This window comes from Notechis scutatus, chromosome 2 (assembly GCF_049901735.1).
Source record: "Notechis scutatus isolate UNSWTSFEM ecotype Mainland chromosome 2, rNotScu1.2, whole genome shotgun sequence".
NCBI lineage: Eukaryota > Metazoa > Chordata > Lepidosauria > Squamata > Elapidae > Notechis > Notechis scutatus.
The window spans coordinates 202,185,726-202,206,442 of NC_142010.1; the positions used below are offsets into that span (position 1 = coordinate 202,185,726).

The 20,717-nt window shown below is 39.8% G+C and overlaps 2 protein-coding genes across 2 annotated transcripts in view; one reads left to right on the top strand and one right to left on the bottom strand.

Annotated features, from left to right (window-relative positions):
• The window catches only part of LOC148132474 (proprotein convertase subtilisin/kexin type 5-like), a 43,671-nt gene extending 34,894 nt beyond the window's left edge, over positions 1 to 8,777 (top strand). The window contains exons 13-17 of the mRNA XM_087957825.1: positions 3,067 to 3,241; positions 3,615 to 3,832; positions 4,652 to 4,752; positions 6,730 to 6,916; positions 8,055 to 8,777. Coding sequence (XP_087813951.1) covers positions 3,067 to 3,241; positions 3,615 to 3,832; positions 4,652 to 4,752; positions 6,730 to 6,916; positions 8,055 to 8,470 — 1,097 coding nt within the window. The 3' untranslated portion in view covers positions 8,471 to 8,777. The remainder of the gene's footprint in view (positions 1 to 3,066; positions 3,242 to 3,614; positions 3,833 to 4,651; positions 4,753 to 6,729; positions 6,917 to 8,054) is intronic.
• Positions 8,778 to 11,732: 2,955 nt separating this feature from the next.
• On the bottom strand, positions 11,733 to 20,023 carry RFK (riboflavin kinase). The gene is made up of 4 exons (XM_087957826.1): positions 19,674 to 20,023; positions 17,182 to 17,333; positions 16,048 to 16,150; positions 11,733 to 14,949 (listed from the first exon to the last, which is right to left on the bottom strand). The coding sequence occupies exons 1-4, from the start codon at positions 19,918 to 19,920 to the stop codon at positions 14,816 to 14,818; spliced, it is 636 nt and encodes a 211-aa protein (XP_087813952.1). The 5' UTR covers positions 19,921 to 20,023; the 3' UTR covers positions 11,733 to 14,815.
• Positions 20,024 to 20,717: the final 694 nt, after the last annotated feature.

Genomic DNA, 20,717 nt, shown 5'->3' on the forward strand with positions numbered 1-20,717 from the left:
GGCTATGTAGTTGCAGTGGGCTCTAGCACTTAGATCATTAGAGGTGAGTATTCCAAGGTCCTTTACAGAGCTTGAGTCATCAACAAGATCTTGACTATTCAGCTTGTATTTTATTTTCTGATTTTTTTGCCAATATGTAAGACAGAGCATTTATTTGTTGAGATTTGAAGTTGCCATTTGTTTGACCACTCTGATACATAGTCAAGATCTTTTTGTAGGGTAGCAGTATTGTCTGTGGTATTGAACAGCTTTACATCATCAGCGAAGAGAACGCAATTGCTCTTAATATGATCACAGAGGTCGTTTATGTAGAGTATGAAGAGAGTTGGTCCTAGAACACTGCCTTGGGAACACCACTATTGACAGGTACTGGATTTGATAGTACGCTCCCGATTTTGACCATTTGTTGTCTGTTTGACAGGAATGCTTCTATCCAGTTATTCAGTTGTCCAGAGATACCATAGGATTTTATTTTTAGGAGTAGTTTGTCGTGTACCACTGAATCAAAGGCTTTACAGAAGTCTATGTAGATTGCGTCTATTGCTTTGCCCTGGTCGAGTTGTGTAGTCCATATGTTTTTGCAGTGTAAGAGTTGCAGATTACAGGATAGTTTTTTTCTGAAACCAAATTGTTTATTGGAGAGTAGGTTATTTGTCTCTAAGTGAAGGATGATGGATTGGTTAATAATTGATTCCATGACTTTACAGGTAACGCAGCATAAGGAGATTGGTCTGTAATTTTCAACTAGGCTTGGGTCTCCCTTTTTGAAGATGGGGATGACTGTGGCTTGTGACCATAGGTTAGGCAAGGAGCTGGTTCTGAAAGATTTTTCAAAGATTATGCTTAGAGGTTTGGCTATGGCAGTGGATAGCTTTCTTAAGAAGTAGGCACATATTCCATCCGGTCCAATAGATAGAGATGGTTTTAGGTTGCGTAGTGCTTTTTCAACATTGTCTTCTGTGAAATCGATATGTATTAGATCATTGTTGTTATCTGTGGTACGGCTAGGAAATACTGGGCATGATCCATAGCTGTTTACAAATACTGAGCCGAAGAATGTGTTAAAGATGTTGGCTTTAATGGTGTGTCGTTGCAGTCTTTACCATCAGGTCCTATCAAGGAGGGATGGACCTTGAGTCTTTTAGTTTGTTGTTTACAAAATTGTAAAAAGCACGGGTGGAATTGGTGCTTAGAAGGTTTTCCTTTTGTTTAATGTGATAATTGGTGCATTCGGTCTTTATCTGGTGGCATAAATTTTTGTATCGGTTTTTGAAATTGGCAACGTGACCAGATTTGTTTTTTCCGCCAGAGTGATCTCTTTTTGGATTGAAGTTTCCTTATTGATATGGGTAATCTGCTTTTTTGTTTTGTTTTGGGAGTTGTTGTTGGTACATATAGTTTGATGACTCTTTTGACTTCAAATAAAAATATGTTGTAATGGTCTTCAACAGTATTGCATCCAGTGAATAGAGATTGCCAATCAAGGGATGAGAGATCGTTGTGTATAAGATCATAGTTGCCTTTTTTGAAGTTACAATTGGGAATTACATCATTGTGGTGATTTTTGTGTGGACGTATGTTGAGACAAAAGTCAATCATATTGTGGTCGCTACTGGAAAAGGGTTCTTTAGTTTGTATTCCGTAAATTAAATTCAAACTATTGCAGAAGATGAGATCGAGGCAGTTGTTTAGTCTAGTGTTGTTGGTTACTAGTTGTTCCAGTCCCAGATTTGTAGTAGCATTGTAGAAGGTTGTGTGTATGATTTCAGTTGTACAATCATTTAGGGTCCAGTCAATATGAGGTAGATTGAAATCACCAAGAAAGATAAAAGGGTATCTTGCTAAGCAGTAACCCACAAAAGCTGAGAAATACATAAAATTAAGTCATAAAATATGATTTACACATTACATTTACTAGATTCATCCACCACACTAATCAGGACTTAAAACCAGCTGTATCAGATCAGTAATGCAGAAGATGTGATGTTGCCATGCAAAAATTTTGTGCCTGTTCAGAAGGGACAGGGTGATTTGTGACGCTCCATCCAGTATTTGTCAATTTTGTTCTGGGCCCAGGAAGTCTGCTTAGCACAGTGTGTGAATCCAGGATCTCAGAATTTCTATATGGAAGGTGTAGAAGTAAATTGCCATGTTTCAAAGCAATTTCCATTCATCAGCCATGTTTATTCAACATACTAAGCACACTTTCCTTAACGTATTGAATAGGCACAATTCACAGGTTCATGCAATGTGTCGAACCATAATATTTAGTTTAGAGATCACACTGAATGAATTCACATATCACAAATAAGTCACAAATAAACAAAGCAACACTCAATAATATAAACTCAGACACAATATGATGAAGAAATAACCTTCTTTCTACAGCTCCTCCTGCATTCTCAAAATCTGCTACAGAGAGAAGGGGATTGTTTTGTGTGAATGAAAGTTCACTTGCACCAGTGGTGGTAATCGACCGGTTCTGCCTGGTTCTGGAGAGCCGGTAGCAGGGGATGAGCAGTGGAGACTGAACCGGTTCTCTTCGCTGCTCTGTGTTTGGCCCACCCGGGCTCCCATACTCACTTTTATGGCCAGAATTCAAAGCGAAGCTGCTTTGCGCGGCACAGAATAACACCGCGCGGCAGCTGCTGCAGTGACCAGCATCGTGCAGGCTTGCAGGAGGCAACTTAGAATGCCTCTGCACCTGCGCAAAGTGCGTGTTTGGTGCGCGCATGCACGCAAAGTGTGCATGCACGCAAAGCGCGGCCACCAAGCCAAGCCCACCAAACTGGTAGCAACTTTATTTGAACACCACCACTGATTTGCACAATGCTAGATTTCATCCTACAAAGATCCTGGGTGTAGAATATCCTAGAGAATTAAAGTATTGCTCCTTTCAAGTAATCCTATTGTTCACATTCAGAAGAGCAAGTGACAATTCAGTCACTGATCAAATGTAGAAAGGTTGCTTGGTTGGTCGAAAGAATTTCCCCATGTCCCTACTACGGATTGTATTAAATCTTTGTCATCCCAACCATTATGTTGTCTTTCGCCATTTTGCTATAGATACAACCTGTGTCGGTTCCTGTCCTGATGGGTACCATGAAGATACTAACTCCCACTGCCACCCTTGTCACAGAACCTGTAAAACCTGTAATGGGAAACACAGCACCCAGTGCCTTCTCTGCCCTCTAACCCGGTACAAGCAAGAAGACCGGTGTGTCCAGAACTGTACAGCTGGGTAAGATCCTGAAAAGGGACAAAGATGGTGGAAGAGATGAATAAAATGGCACGGAGAAAGAAAGAGATACAAAATTGTGAAGAGATTAAAGCTTTGACAGACAGCTATACAAAAAGGGGTTAGGTTATTAGCTGAGGACAGGGCTCAGGCAAGCTACACGCAAACAATTCTTACATTTGGAGGACTCCCTACTAGGATGGACATCAGATTCAATAGCCTGGTTGCCTTCTGAGAAGCTCCATCTTCTCAACCCATCCCATTATGTAACAGCATAGATTTACAAAGTACAAAATGCTCTGAAATAAATGTCTTTATTTACAATGTAATTGTTCTCTACTCAACTTAGTTTGGCCTTACTATTTTATTGGTACAGGTATTATGTCAATAGTGACACCAGGACCTGTGAGAGATGTCACACAAGCTGCCAGAAATGTTTGGGACCTGCACCTACCGAATGCTTATCCTGTGTGGATAATTTTTTCCTGCTGCACTCCTCTGGCCAATGTGTCTCTTCCTGCCCTGAATATTATTATGCAGATTTTGACACTCAGACTTGTGAACGGTGCCATCCAACTTGTCACACTTGCAAAGGTAAGATCAGACTCAGATATAAAGGCTGAAGCCACGCTTTGTTTTAATTCTTAAAATAATTTGCTTGGTAACATTACAAACAGGAAAGAACTCTCTCAGTGGAATATTGACTTAGAATGCAGTACAACGATTTGTATTTGTTTCATTGTAGATATCCAGAAAAATGAAATCACACATCAATTTGTCAGTTGGTGATTAGTCCCAAGTAGTTAATCATCTATATAATTATTTGTGTATATCTTGAATCCCTTCAAATATTTAGCATTCTGAAATTCCTTAAATTGTGGGGTCTTTGGCACCCTTTGAGCTTGATGGCTTTCTTGCAAACATTTGCACTGATGATGTTACCTAGTTTGGTAATGAAATGTCTGCAAGAAAACCACCAAGCTCAGAGAATACCTAGGACCCTACAGTTTAACCCTAGACTATAAATATTCTCTTCTATCAATTCCATAAACCTTCTGTCTTTAGCATCACAATTTAAATCCATTGCATCATAATCCTAAATACCACCACCATTACTTCAAGCATATTCAGAATTGAAAAATCATTGCCATTTGCTTTAATGGAGAGATTGAGCCATTGGTTTTACAACCAAGAGATGAGCGTTATTGCTCTAGCCTTCTGCAAACTAATGTTTTCCTACTCTATTGGGACTGCAACGCCCACAAATTTTACATAGCCCAAGGTCTCAAACACATTTGGAGTAGAAGGATTCTACATTTGCAAAGGTCAAAAGCTGCTAAATGAAAGCAATTACTGTGTGAATTAGACAATTTTCTACAAACTCTATTTCTTAATGATGTTATTCCTTTTAAGGGAAGGGAGAATTTGAATGCACAACCTGCGTAACAAGTTATCGTTTCATAGCTGGATTGTGCAACTCGGTCTGCTTACTTGGAGAGTATCAAGACTCAGAGGTACTTTCTACACAGATTTTTTTTAAACAAAATTTTTGTTTGACTTAATACAATTATAGTTATACAATTATAAACATGAATTTTAGCATTCCTTCTGAAATATTATAAAAAGTATTTTACATTCTTTGAATTATTTTCAACTTTCATATTTCTGCTTCTTAACATATAAAATGATGAACTGATAAATTGAAATTAGATTTAAGAAGAGGTACAATTTAGCTTCCTAAATATTGTTGCCGTAGTATGCAGATCATTCATCTTTTCTGCTTTCATAGGTATCTTTCTCCACCTTTAGCACAAAGTTAATAATAGGACAGAATGTCTGCATATTTCTACATTAGTTTGAGCAGACAATATCTTTTAGCTCCTTCAAACAAATATTATAATTAGATAAAATGAATTATACTATTTAAAACAGCTATAACTTTTGGAAAAACTGTGCATCATTGAACAAAATGGCATTGTGTTCCTATTTTCAGGTGTTGGGGTCTTTATTAGAAAAATGGCATTGTGTTCCTATTTTCAGGTGTTGGGGTCTTTATTATTAGAAAAATGGCATTGAGAGAAGATTTTCAGGTGTTGGGGTCTTTATTATTAGAAAACAGGAGAGAGAGAGAGAGAGAGAGAGAAATGATAGAGAGATGATAGATAGATAGATAGATAGATAGATAGATAGATAGATAGATAGATAGAGATAGATAGATAGATAGATAGATAGATAGATAGATAGATGATAGAATAGATAGATTGATAGATGTGATTGGATAGATAGAATTGTCTTGATGTAAAACTCTAGATAAAAGATAGATAGATGAAGAATACTTTATTCAAGTGTGATGGACACACAAGGAAGAGTAAAACTCTCAGTAAACATAAACAAAAAGATACATTCATCAAGTCACAACCATAAGTACGACACTTAATGATAGTCATAGGGTACAATAAGCAATCAAATCATGCTAGGAAAAAGTCAATATAAATCGTAAGGATACAAGTGACAAAGTTACAGTCATACAGTCACAAGTGGGAGGGGATGGGTGATGAGGAGTGATGAGAAGATTAATAGTAATAGTAATGCAGACTTTGTAATAGTTGAGCAGTGTTGAGGGAATTATTTGTTTAGCAGAGTGACGGCTTTCGGGGAAAAACTGTTCTTTGTCTAGTTGTTCTGGTATGCAATGTTCTATAGCGTCGTTTTGAGGAAGGAGTTGAAACATTTTAGGAGTTTATATATTTTCATATGTCACTTTGAAAAAAATTGCAACTGTTAGTCAATATTATAAGACCCCTTTAGAGTGGGGGAAATATCCCAAAAAAGCAGGTAACAGTTGACACACAAATATGTGCTCACAGTCCTGTTAGCATCCCTGATGTTAAGCATAGAATTAAGATCCAGGTTTTAGTTTGGTGGTTAAGGCTGGAAACCAGGAGACCATGAATTCTAGTCCTGCCTGAGATCTGAAAGCTGCTGGGTGACTTTGGGCCGGTCACTCTCTCTTATCCCAACTCACTTCACAGGGTATCATCATAGAGAAAATTGGTGGTGGAAGGAGTATTATATGCATTTGCCACCTTGAGTTATTTGTAAAAATAACGAAGACGGGATATAAATAGAATAAATAACGCTTAAGAGTCATAGCTGCACAGACTTTAATCAGTAGGTCGTAATATGACAGCTGCTGTTGGAGATGGTAATTGTGTGTCGTCCTTTTTTCCTACTATAAGTCTGTTTTTTTTAAAAAAAATAGGAAGGACTTTATGCACACAAAGATATCCAGTAAGTCATATTTTGGGGGATCAAAGCTATCTTGGCTAGGTTTTAACCCTGTGCTATGCCAATGTTTGTTTAACTGATTTTTTTTTTAATTAAGCCATAATTTATTCATACATGCAATATGCTAATTCAGCAATTGCATTGTCTGTTTCCCCTGAAAACATTAACCAAAGCTCACCTCTCTGTTCTTTCTTGAATGGAAGGTAAAATCATCAAAATGTGAGAAATGCCACGATTCCTGTATGCAGTGCAAAGGACCTGGTCCCTTCAACTGTACTTCATGTCATCTTAACACACAACTATATGTTGACGAATATCGCTGTGTGCCATGCTGTAAGGATTCTGGATTGATGCAAACTCAGGAATGTTGTAACTGCACTGTAATGGCAGGTAATAATCTCATCATTATTATATCTCTTCCAATAAATTTTTTCTAATCTGATAGATGGAGAGTATAATCTCTATCTTTGGGTTTGGCTTGGGAGTGCATAGCATATACTAATAGACAATAAAAGTCAAGATAGTATAACTACAGTAGTAATAGACATCTTAGGTACAATCCCAAAATAACTGGAGCACCACCTGAAAGCACTGACAAAATTGCAAAAGGCAGCCTTACTTGAAACAGCTTACATCCTGGACAATACCTTCAGACCATCAAACCACAACATTTGCTTATTTCAGGTTCTTGAGAAGGACTCAGTAGGCGAATAAAATATCAAATCTAAGAAATTGGTTGACCATGCAACAACCAAAATCATAAAGGTAGATATGCAGTCACCCAACTTGATAGTTTAGTGTTGATATTTATCTCTAAATACGTTTAGATCAATAGGCAGCTTTCTGTTATTTGGCAAATTTTGCAGAGAACCCTTTGCCTTTCTGCTAATTTCACATCACAGGGATAAGACTGTAAGCAAAGTAGGTTGATCTTAAAACCACTGCTACTGTAATGTTCTCATCATCGCGTGGCTCCACAAGGCCAGCAGGATTACTGGCCTCCCATAAGAGCAACGCGGCCTGCTGTTGCTGCTGGTGGTGATGATACGGTGGTGGTGGTGGCGGCGGCGATGACGAGGACGATGCTCATAGTCATGATAACAGTGGCAGCAGGACAGAAAAGTTGTTCCAAATGACTTGTGGCAAAACCAGTTCGTCTGATGATAGGGTAATGGTAATCTATGAAATGCTGCCAGCCTACAAGGAGTTGGAAGAGGGCACTAAGGGAAATTCTCTGCCAATATGTAGATGGGGGGAAGGGAAATATCAGAGAGAAAATCGGCACAGATAGCATGTTCAGCCAGATGATGCAATATGTAGAGCAGGGGTGTCCAACCTTGGCAACTTTAAGACTTGTGGACTTCAACTCCCAGAATTCCTCAGCCAGCTTTGCTGGCTGAGGAATTCTGGGAGTTGAAGTCCACAAGTCTTAAAGTTGCCAAGGTTGGACACCCGATGTAGAGAATAGGCTGTGGTTTTCCCCATGAGCATTCATGTACGATACATTTGTTTATAATTCTTTTTTTAGATGTGTGTCTATTGGTCATTCCTAATTTGCCCGAGAATTTGAGAGGCAAAGCTGTGGCTTTGACAGCAGCGTTATTCATTTTGTTGAGTGTCATCATTGGGGCTACTGTTTTCGTATGGAGAAGACTGCGAGCCAGACCTATGTCGGTTAACCAGGTTGGATATAAGAAATTGGCAGACAAGGCAAATGCTCTCAGTTCTTTCAAGAGCAATCACTACCAGAGCACCAGCTACCCAGAAAATCAAGTGAACGAATATAAGGATCGGGATGATGATGAAGAAGAAGAAGAAGATGACAACGATATTGTCTATATGAGCAGTGATGGCACTGTCTATCGTAAATTTAAATATGGACTTCTGGAAGATGATGACATAGATGAACTGGAATATGATGACGAAAGTTACTCCTTTACATAACCTAATGTTTGTACAATTGTCATTGCATTTGTAATCCTTTGCTGAATAAGTTACCGGAAGATATATGTAAATGTAGTACAAGTTCAGAATCTCACCTAAATGATAAAAATAACCACTTACTACATATCTGCAAATACTGTGGTATTATGCTTCCTCACTATTTGGTAGAACAAAGCAATCGTCCTTCCATCGTAGGCAAACTATGGTAGGGTATCACTTTTGGTAAATGGCTATCTGTATTCGTTCATTCATGTTTCAAGTATGTTTCTTCCTGCATTTTTATATTAAAATTATATCATTCAAATCATGAAGCACTTGTCTGAGACAAAATGTTTCTAATAAAATTGAAATTTATTAAATTAAATCACCCACCACTTTTCAAAAATAGCACCATTGGACAAAATAATACCATTGATGCAGGGTTCCATTCTAACTTCTATTGTGTCATGTATCAATACAGTGATGAAACAAGGAGTAGTATGGGTTCAGACCATGTAGAACTGAAAAATGAATAAATGCAACAGCCTACCATGAATATGAATAACTGAATGTAATAAAAGGCAAAAGCTACCTATTATACGTAGAGTTTGTCATTTGTTCACCTCACTGGTTTGGTAATTCTCAAAAGAAATGTTTGGGGTTGTTATATAACCCAGTCTTCCAAAACTACTTCTCATGGCAAAAAATAATTTGATTTTTGGTGAGAATATACCATACATATTTATGACTTGGTGTTAGGAATCTGTTTTGCAGCACAAATGAATAGAGAAAACTGTTAGATAATTTCATGGTTTTTTGTTTTTCTCTGTTGAAAATAAGTAGGACCAATTTATCAAGCAACGAGAAAGACCTGGTTTATCATCAATAAAACCTGTTTATCATTGCAAGACTGAACTGCAATGAACCATGAGTTTAGTTGAAACTTTCTATTTTCACTTATTCAGGGCTTGGCAATTTACAATTCAAATTGTAATTATGCAATGATTTAGCCTAAAACCCTAATATTAGCTAAAGAAAGAAAAATTAATAAAACATATATTTTGTTTCTATGAAGCATACCTAAAACTAACTACAGATTATTTAGTCTAACATAGAAACAAAGATCTTGGCTGGTCTGTTTCCTTGCTTTCCAAACATTTTGCATTATATTTCAATGCAGGCATATGAAAGTGCAAATTGGTTGAAAGTCTTACTTTTCTGTTGAAAGTTTCACTCCCTAAATTAAAAAGGGTCTGTGAATCTAACCCTGACATCTAATGTTTTCAGCCCTGACATCAAGGAAGCCGAACCATAATCAGATTTCCATTCAGATTGTAACAATAATCCTAACCCTAAATGATTTCTGACCATAGCACTAACCACCACCCTAATCTAACCCTAAACCTAACTGGTTATCCATCTTTAACCCCAACCCTAAACCGAAACCTCACCCTAACTGAATTTCCATCTCTAACACTAATCCTAAACCTATCCCCAAGCACCCAATCTAACCATAATGCTAACCCAAACCCTAATTGGATTTCCATCCCTAACCCTAACATGAACCTTCATGCTACCTGACCATAAATGTCACCCTAAATCTTCCTAATACTGGAATGCCATTTTAACCCTAACCCGGATGTTGGCAACCCATGGCTCCGGAACCACATGTGGCTCTTTGGGCACTCTGCTGTGGCTCCCCATCCCATCACTGGCTGGCCCCGCCCCTTATGTGGCCTGAGAAGGTAAGAGTAATGGCAGGGGATGGGGAAGCGGCTGGGGCTGATTCTCCGGCACCTCACTCTTGCTGGAGCTTCTTCCAGCCCTTGTTGGTGTGGGCGTGCCTCGGTCAATTGGGGAGACACACAACCTGCTCTCTGCCCTAAACCAATGCAACACATAACCCCAATGTTGTGACTCAGAGGATCGAGCCTGCTCTGTCAGAAGACATAGGCTCGAGTGATGAGGAAGATCTGGCATTAAGGTTTGAGCCTGCCTTGTTAAGTGACATAAATGGGAGTCAGGAGGAGGAGGAAGATAGGGCATTGGGGTTTGAACCTGCTTTGCTGGAGGTTTCGGAGTCCTCATCCTCTCCCGTACCTTCCTCGTTAATTACACCTGTGTCAGCAGAGAATCAGGAGAACGTGCCAGAGACCTTAGATGAAGATCAAAGCGAAGAATCTTGGTTTGATGCAAGAAACAGACGTAAGCAGAAACGTCAAGCACAAACTGGAAGGAGACGTCGAATCAGATATTAAGAGACTGACACGCCCCTTCAGGAAATATAAGGAGGCATGTTAACTCTGGAGCCTTGTCCGGATCAACTTGTTAATTACCTCGTAGCGTGGAAGAAGTATTCTGTTTGTCCTTTTGGCTCTGAATCATCCAGTGACTCATTATTTTGGTTCAAAGAGTTTCTGGGAGACCTGACAACGACGTTTACAGACAGGAGTTAACTCTGTGGTGTCTGAAATTCATTTGTTCGTGTTTGTTGCTGTGGGACATTTGGACTCTCATTTGTGGTTACAGGTGAGACATAACACCCCAATGCTAACCTTAATCCTAATCCATACTCTAACCCAGGGGTCTCCAAACTTGGCAACTTTTAAGATTTGTGGACTTCAACTCCCAGAATTCCTCAGCCAGTGATGTTGGCTGGGAAATTCTGGTAGTTGAAGTCCACAAGTCTTAAAAGTTGCCAAGTTTGGAGACTCCTGCTCTAACCCCAAATCTAACCCCAAATCTCACCAACTGGATTGCGATGCCAAACTCTAAGCCTAACTTGATTTCTAACCTTAACCCTGACTGGACTTCCAACCCAATGGGGATTTTCCATGTAATTTAGGAGGAAACTAAGATAATAGGGATTCAAATTATGAGAGGTGTCTTAAGCACAATGAGGCTCTCCAAATTTGCATTGATTCCTGGCAGTTGCCTGAACTAGTCCTTGAAGTTTTCTTGGCAAGACTTTGCAATAGTTTGCTTTGGCCTCTTTTCTAGGAGAGGGCTGTGAGGAAACCTGAATGACAGCAATAGGTCCAAGATTGCCCAACTGACTTTGTGCCAAAGGTATGACTCCCGGTTTCTAGCCTGGTCCCTTAATTATTACAACAAACTGGCTCTATCATATATATCCCTTCCCACCCCCAAAAAAAAGTTAAATTAAGTTGGCAGTCAGCCAAATGTTGCCCACGTTCTGTTTTATTTCAACAGAATGGTATCTGATATTTTTGCAGATTTTTTTTTGTGTGGAGTGGAAAAAAATAAGCGGAAAACATATAACTTCTTTTTTTATTTCTTGAAATTAATAGAAAAATAAAACTTAATAAAATCACAATGACAAATTTAAAATTGCTTATCTCTCTATATAAAAAGGCAGAATTCAATACATATTCATTTGATTTCATATGCTGTTTAAAAACCAGGACTGATCAATATATTTGATTTCTGGTTTCTACTTGCTGCTTCCAAACCTTTGTTTTTTCAGTGACACATTTTCTTAAACAATAATTTATATACATACCATGATTGATAGTTAAGCAATTTATCTCACAAAGTAACCCTGCCAGAAGGCACTTTCTAAAGTAACAAAACAATTGACAAATATACACTGCCAACAGTATATCCAATAATGTCCGGAATATCTTAACATTCATATTTATGGAGCTACAGTAGTATGAGCATGAGGAGGAAGAGGGAAAAACAACAGTGCTGAAAATCTGTTAACTTTATTACCAATTATTGTGGTCCCAAATTGCTTATAAGATGACAACTTCAATTTTTTTTGCTGACACAAGAAATCTCTGCCCTAGTTCTACCCATTACTGAACTGTGTAAAAAACAAAAGCACTTTAAACGCTGCACGATTCAGAATTTTACACAGACATCCCATCCGGATAAAAAGATTTCTGTTTGCACATTTTAGAGATGGCAGTAACAGCATGAGACCTAGTGGCTATATAGATAGTCCTCAATTTGTGACCACAATTGAGCCCAAAATTTCTGTTGCTAAACAAAACATTTGTTGAGTGAGTTTTGTCCCATTTTATGACCTTTCTTGCCCCAATTGTTAAGTGAATCACTGCAGTTGTTAGGTTAGTAACATGGTTGGTAAGAGAAGCAGGTTTTCCCATTGAGTTTGCTTGTCAGAATGTCATAAAAGGCAATGACATGACTCTGGGACACTGCAACCATCACAAATATGAGGCAGTTGCCAAGCGCCTGAATTTTAATCATGTGACCACGGGGATGCTGCAACGGCTACAACTGTGAAAAATGGTCATGTCACTTTTTTTAGTGCTGCTGTACCTTTGAACAGTCACTAAATGAACTGTTGCAAGTCGAGGACTACCTATAGGTAGCCCCATCACCAGTCTGAGAAAGACATTCTTTGGCACACAAGTTGAAATGAGTGGCAGTCCTAGATTGTATGAAGCTAAAGAAATGTGCACAGCCGAGGTAGTCCTCGACTTATGACATTTGGGACCAGAACTTTTGTTATTAAGCGATGCGGTGATTAAGTGAGTCAGACCAAATTTTACAACCTTTTTTGCTGCAGTCATTAAGCAAATATTTAAGCAATGGTGATCATGTGAACACACAACATTGAAACCATTACAAATCCAAACTGGTGGGCAAGAACCCAAATTTTGATCCCATGACTGTGGGGAAGCTGCAACGCAGTGCAAAGAACAGCAAATTAAGTCATTTTTTTCAGTGCCGTTATAACATCAAACTAAACAACTGGTCATAAATTGAGGACTATCTGTAAAGCCTTGGCACTGCAAGGGCTGCATATGCAGATTGGGTAAACAGAGAAAACACGGGCACTTTACTAAGATAAAAATAAGAGGAATCCAAATTTTTAAAGTTTAATGATAACATAAGTTAATGTTACCTGAAATAATAAAAATTTGAACCATGAAAAAAAAGAACTCAGGATTCCTTGCAAATTAACAATCTGGGGCCTCTTAAATGAAAGACACAAGACTTCTAATTCATGATGCTCATGCAGCGAACATATATTTGGGGTGGTCTTTCCCCTGATGCATTTGTTCACATATATTCAATGTGAGCTTTTTTGTACAGATAAATAAGATTCAAATGTTCTACACAATCCCTAGAAGCTTGTAACCATTAGTGCATTTGTAAAATTATCAAAGTGCTATTGACAATTCTCCACTTCATTCTCCATACACACAGTGTACATATTTCCAGACTAGACTTTTCAACTAAATGCACATCCCATTTTCCAACAATATTTATCAATCCAATTAACATTTAATTAAATGTTGAATTTTACATAAAAACATGTATCAAAATGAAAAATATAAGCAGAAAAAAAAAAACGTAATTGGTAATAAGCTTCTGGTGTTTTTGTTTTTCCAAGCATATAAATGTCCTTGGCCAAGCAAATCCCTATATTGACAGAGATGCTATGAAAGCTGAAACAATAGAAACATGTTAGGAATGCTAGTTACATCCTAATACACATATCTGTGTATATGTGTGTATGCGCACACACACACACACATTTTAGCAGCTGATAAGTCATGTATACAGACACAAATACATGTATGTGCAGTTTAATTTCATTATTTGCGGATTTCATATTTACAATTTCACCTATGTACTGAAATGTGTATTTAATACCAAATACTCATGGCAATTTTGCAGCCATTTGGAGACAAGCTCAGAGCAGTGAAAAATGTGAGTCATTTGACATGCATGTCCCCACTGAGGCTGATAAAGTGATACTTTGCCTTTTTATTTCAGCTCCCATATTCTACACTGTACTATAAAATGAAATAAATAAGCTCTATAAATGTCTAGGAATTCTCAGTTGAAGGCAGGAGAAATTAAATTATGCTTTTATTCCCACTGAAATTAATAGCATAATTCAATCACAGAGGACTTAAATCCTATTTTAAAGGGATTAAAAAGGGCTTCAGACAAATCCAGGTAATGTTTCAAATGAACAATGAAAAGCCTCTAGGACAACAATTCAGGCAGTAAAATTACTGATACCATTTCTACTTTTCCATTGGAAATCTTTTAGTACAAAAATATCCAGCATGGGCATTATTAATTAAATAACAATCATGAGAAACATTTAGAAACATTTAGGAAACAAACTTTTGTCTGCAGTTAGATGGCACTAACAGATTGCACTTTCTATTGGTCAAGTTGCATTGCCCTTTTTTAAAAAATGAACAAAAATAGCGTTAGAGAATCACTAACCATTTTAATGTAATACTAACAGAATAACAATCCTAAATAGCAGAGCAGTCTTCTCTATTAAAAAGAAACATGCGAAGATCAGTTCAGTTCAAATAACTGCAGTGAAAATTTTTAAAAGGGAAATATTTAATGACCGTTAGTCATACTGTTAACACATCCTCTGTGAAAGAAGTTGTCATCTTTAAATTTCTGGTGTTCTGGCAAATCTAGAAGATTTTTAGCTTCGTCAATGTCATGTTGAATAGCAGCTATAAGTGCATCTGTAGAGGAAAAAAAATAAAACATCAACTACTTCTAAAGCAGGGACGGGCATTTGACTTTCTCAAGGGGCCACATGACAAACTGGGATTCCTGCGGAAGGCCACAGCGCTGCCCACAGTGATGCCACTGTCCAAACCCCAAGGCTGCCACCACCCCCACTGCCAATGCCCCGCTTTTAACACTGTTATTGTCTCACCCATCACGGGACAGACTTGGATCACCTGTGAATCAGATGTGGCCTGTAGGCAGTAAAATTCCAAAGTATATAATATTGATAAATGCCTCATTCAGGATGAAGTATTTAAATCAGGGTGTCCAACCTTGGCAACTTTAAGACTTGTGGACTTCAACTCCCAGAATTCCTCAGCCAGCTTTGCTGGCTGAGGAATTCTGGGAGTTGAAGTCCACAAGTCTTAAAGTTGCCAAGGCTGGACACCCCTGCTTTAAAGCATCTGCGGTCTACAAGTTTCTTTCATACTACCTAAACTGAGTGAGTTATAGTCTGAGAATGTCTATGTATGTTGCTTTTTCTATGTAGCTTCTAATTATAGTTTACATAACTCAGACCTTGCCAAAGAGGAAGTAGAAACAGAGCAAGAAAAGCGTCATGAGCCTTATTCATATGTCAAACCATGACATGACTGAATTATAAACACAATGTATGTACTTTCTCAAGTCAAGATGTATTTTGTAGCACATCAACAGCCCTATGAAGTAGATTGGGCTGAGAGATGTAAGCTACCAGCATTACTTTGCCAATAGACTGAAGCTTCTTGTTCCTAGTACAATGCAAATATCCCTCAAACTAAGATTTATCAGTTGGGTACTGCTTTTTACACCCAGAATATCTGCAATTTTCCATACTTTTTCTATCTCTATATAATGTGCACCATAGGCAGATGTTGCAAATGTAAATTTTCTTGAGGAAGAAAATATTTCTGATCTACAATTTCACCAAACCAATACAGGTATAAACATTCTTTCATATTCTTTGCCTAAGCAACCTAAATTTTAAGAACTCCTGTGGTACAGTAATGATATTAAATACCTGTTTTTATTAGGCATTATCATTTGTCAAACAAATACTCAAGACTTACCTAAAGAATCAAAATTCTGCTCTGGTCTTATATAACCAACAATGATTATGCTGAGTACTTCCCCATAAAAGTCTTCGTTGAAGGTGTGAATGATGTGCGTTTCCTAAAAATAAAACATTTCACAGCATGTCTCTGTATATATTAAAGCAATGAAATAAAAACATACTTATTTTTAGAAGTTTTAAATATGAGAAAAACCAAAACAACTATTGATTTCTATACAGAACAGATAGTTCTTGCTTAATGACCATTCAGCGAATATTCAAATTTAGGACATCACAGAACATATGGTTTTATGGCTGGTCTTCAATGTTCTTGCTGTTGCATGTGATTCTGTGGTCATGTAATCAAAAGCCTCTCACATTTTGTAGGAGGATTTACAAGAGGCAGGTTAGGGCAAGAACAAGCAACAAGTGATGAATAGGTTCTGTCAATGCTGGGCTTGCCTCCAACCCGTTGCTAGGCCTGCAGGTTGGCTCTCCTGAACTGCTCCCAATGGGACCGGCAAAACACACGCTGCACTTCCGAGATGCTCTCATCCTCCGTTTTCTTTAATTCTGCAACTACCCTGAACAGCCTCTTCTTCACAGCCTTCTCTCCACCTTTGCCCAGGGAGCTACCATCTGTCTTGTCTTGCCCACTGATGGAGCACTTCTCAACTCACTTTCCCACAACAAGGCAGAGAAAGCTCCCCTGTCCTGCTGCACACATCCCAGGACTGCAATTTGCCAGCAGCGATGAAGACAGCAAAAGTAAGCAGGAGATGGCAGGGATAAAATGAAAAGTGCAGGGTGCCCAAAAGAGCAGGGTTCTCTTTTTTTTGGGGGGGGGGGAATAAATGGGTGGGAGGAGTTACAACAAAGGTGAGTGCAGAAGTGTGAGCTCCTGGTCTAACAATCACACAGCGCTTGCCTAAATATCACAACTGGAACCTCTGAAACTGCCATTGGTAAGCGCTGTGATCATGTGATGTTTTGTCTAACAATTGCTTCGCTTAGAAAATTAACTATCTGTACAGGTAGTCCTCGACTTACAAAAGTTCATTTAGTAAACATTCAAGTTCCAACAGAAGAATAAATTTCTATTGATCAGGTCCTAAGCTAATTCTAAGATACTAACACATAACATACTCACCACTGATTTCTTAACATTCTTGTAATACGGATTCCAACCTATACTCAAAACCACTTTATGCACATCTCCAGTTCCAATACAACCCCATCCATAGTATATGCCAGTGGAGAGATCAGATGGGAAGCTATCAACCACTTCTTCGGAAAAGTTAGCTGAAAAACAGATTTATATGAACCATTAAAATAACTCATAGCATATGTGAAAAGAGCAGGCAGAAAAGTCTTATATCAAGGGCCTTCAAACTTGGCAAGTTTAAGATTTGTGGACTCCCAGAATTCCTGAGTTAACATGACTGGAGGAGGAATTTTGAGAGTTGAAGTCCTAAAGTCTTGAAGTTGTCAAGTTTAAAGACCCCTGACTTATCATAAGAGTATCTTACTATGGTCCAGGTAAGTTTGACTATAGCATAGGATAGCTAAATATATATAAGGTAATTTATAGTAATGTTTAAATTACTCTTCAAATGTACACATGCATACACGCTCAACAAGAAGGCCAGCCTGCATTTGAATTTCCAGGAATGCTTGTTTTGTAATTTGGTAATTTACATATATATTTTGGTTAGGGAAAGAACTACCTCATCTACAACATAATGAAGGTATTACATTAATAATATAACACAACTTCATCTTATAACATGACTTGTGTTACATGTTATCTCCTTTAAAGTAAAAAGAGCGGAAAGTTCATGAATGTGCCCATGTTCCTCATATAAATGCATGAAAGTATTTAACAAAAAAAACCCATTATCATTCAGGACTATCTATTGGGAACTAGGGACATTATAGTGAGCAGTTTTCAAACCATATTTGTTAAAAACCTATTGTCATGCCTCTGTTGGAATGTGCTTCAGAGAGAGGACGAGCAGCTGAAAGGGAGTGGGAGTGTGGCTCAGTTGGCTGTGGAAGAAACTGGGGAAGGGCACAGTCTGGCTGGGCAGAGCAGGGGAGAGGTAGAGCAAGGGAGAGGGAATTTGGAGGAAAACCCAGGCTCACCATCTCTTCATCCTAAGGCATGTAGGGAGGAACAGAGAAAGGAGCAAGGTGAGTTGTGTGGCTTATAGGGGAGGAAAGGGCCCTGATTCCCTTCATTAGCTGCAGCTGGGAACACAGTGTTTAAAAAGAAAAGCTACGCACAGCAACTTGTTGGAAGCAAATCGTGAGTTATTTGTTATTGTCAAAGCTTATTTGGGTGCCTGGCATCTTCCCAACTGTGTGTGTTTTGTTAGCCTTTCAAGTCTGCAATTCCTTATCCTGCCCTGTCAAGTTAATTGCTGCAGCATTGCTTGTGTGGATTTTTATTTAGAGTTTGTATGTACTTTGTTTTCGGACTGAATTTCCTCCACTTAAAGACTGCTCTTGCGAAAGTTTTTTTTCTCCAGCGGAAGGTAACCTAGATATTGGGGGCAAAGTTGGGGGTATTAAAGGGACTCTTATTTGACTGTGTTGCCTTTGAGCCACACCCCTGGTCGTCACACCTATGTGCTACCTCTTTCCATTAGATGTAGAAGCCCAATTCTAAATAACCACAAAATATCCCTTATGGAACCAGTTTTAATCCAAACAGTTGGGGACACTCTCTTGGCTGGGGAGGAATTTAGGCAACGTAATTGGGACAACAGAATACCAGAAAATATGGGGGTTGTAAGTTACATTGGGAGCCACAATACCTGTTGTTAGTCCATGGCAAATTAGACTAATGATGTAGCAATTAAGGTGCTGGTCTAGAAACCAGGATGTGCTAGTCTACCTTTAACCCCAAAAGCCAGCTGGTTGCCTCTTTTTCAGCCCAACCCACTTCACAGGGTCATTGTAAGGAACTAGGAGGGAGTTTGCCACTGACTTACAGGTAGTTCTCGACTTACAACCACAACTGAGCCCAAAATTTATGTTGAGACATTTGTTGCCCCATTTGCTGCCATAGTTTTAAGTGAGTCACTGCAGTTGATCAGTTAGTTAACCTGGTTGTTAAGTGAATCCGGCTTCCTTTGCTCATCAGAGGGTTGTGAAAGGGGATCAACACAACCCCCTTGGACATTGCCAACGGTCGTAAGTCTGAACCAGTTGCCAAGCATTTGAACTTTGATCACAGGGAGGCTGCAAAGGTCGTCCCTGAGAAAAACAGGCGTAAGTCACTTATTCCACTCCAGCTGTTAACTTGGATGAAACTGTTGTAAGTCGAGGACTATTTATACATTTATTTATAAAGTAATACCTGCGAGATCAAATCAAATAATAAAGTCCAGGGGCCGAGCTGGACTTTGAACGGGATTTCGCATTATCAGACCCCCCCAAAAAACCCCAAGCCCACTAAAGCCTCGTATTCAAGGCAAGAAAGAAAGCGGGAGACGACCTTCCCTCCCCCCGGCCCCCAAACGCCCCGTCGGCTGCCTCAAGAACCCGGCAGGGGCGTCGAAGAGAAGGCGGGACCGCCGCCCGGCCGCCCGCCCTCCGGACTCCCCGGGAGCAGCGCCCCGCTTCCCCCGCGCTCACCTGTGCGGATACCCAGCTCCTTGGAGCCCCGCCCGAAGCCTCGCACCACCTCTCCGCTGCAGAAGTACGGCAGGTTCTTCATGGCGACGGAGCAAAGGCAGACGCGGGATGGGAGGCGGAGGCGGCTCAAGGTTTGGTCCCCAGGAGCAAGAAGCGCGGCTATTCCGCCGACGCTCCAGGAGCGTCTCGTCCGAGCGGCCACGCACGCTTGCAGAAGAGAACTGCCGGTGCGGAAGAGGCGGGGCATCGTCTTACGTCACAGGAGAAAGCTGGGGGAAAGAAGGAAGAAGAGAAGAACGCAAGGACGTTCTAGCACGGCTCGACTGTTTCCCCTTCTGCGAAGGTGGCTCAGAGGGCGAGGACGTCAGACGCCGGTGGGGAGGGGGAGGCGCCGCATTTCCGCCCTGCGCGAGAAGATTGGCCGAGGGGGGGGGCGGGGAAAAATGCCGACAGCGCGCCTGCGCCCTGGCGTTCTCCGGCGGCTCTGCGGCCTTTCAAAGGCGTCGGCGGAGGTTGAGCGTCCGGGTGTTTCCTGACGAGCCCTGAAACGGTTGGCGGTCCAAGGCCAGAGGCTGCTGCCGGCTTTTTCAAAGAAAGGCACCGCCTTGTTTTAAGGGATTCTCGAAACAATCGATGAATGTGAACCCCCCCCCCCATGAAGGAAACAAATGACTTAGTTGGTTTTTTTAGGGCTTTGCGAGAGAGAGAGAAAACTTCGTTTTACTTGGGGTTTTGTTACTAAACTATCATCATTTATACAATCACGAGGAGTCCCGGATGTTATTCTACAGGCTTACGCCGGAGTCAGTCCGCACTATCGAATAGACCAGGGCTCTCCACCTTGGCCACTTTAAGCCTGGCGGACTTCAACTCCCAGAATTCCCCAGCCAGCTTTGCTGGCTGGGGAATTCTGGGAGTTGAAGTCCGCCAGGCTTAAAGTGGCCAAGGTTGGAGAGCCCTGGAATAAGACTGCGTTATTTTGCTGGCAGAAGTCAACGTATTTTAGAAACATTGCCCCTCCTTATATCACAACAAGGGTCTCAA

Coding starts and splice junctions, on each gene's coding strand:
- RFK (XM_087957826.1), bottom strand. CDS start 19,920: ATGCCCCGCCTCTTCCGCACCGGCAGTTCTCTTCTGCAAGCGTGCGTG. Junction 16,151..17,181: donor AGAATGTTAAGAAATCAGTG/GTGAGTATGTTA, acceptor TTTTATTTTTAG/GAAACGCACATCATTCACAC. Junction 14,950..16,047: donor GCAGAATTTTGATTCTTTAG/GTAAGTCTTGAG, acceptor TTTCCTCTACAG/ATGCACTTATAGCTGCTATT.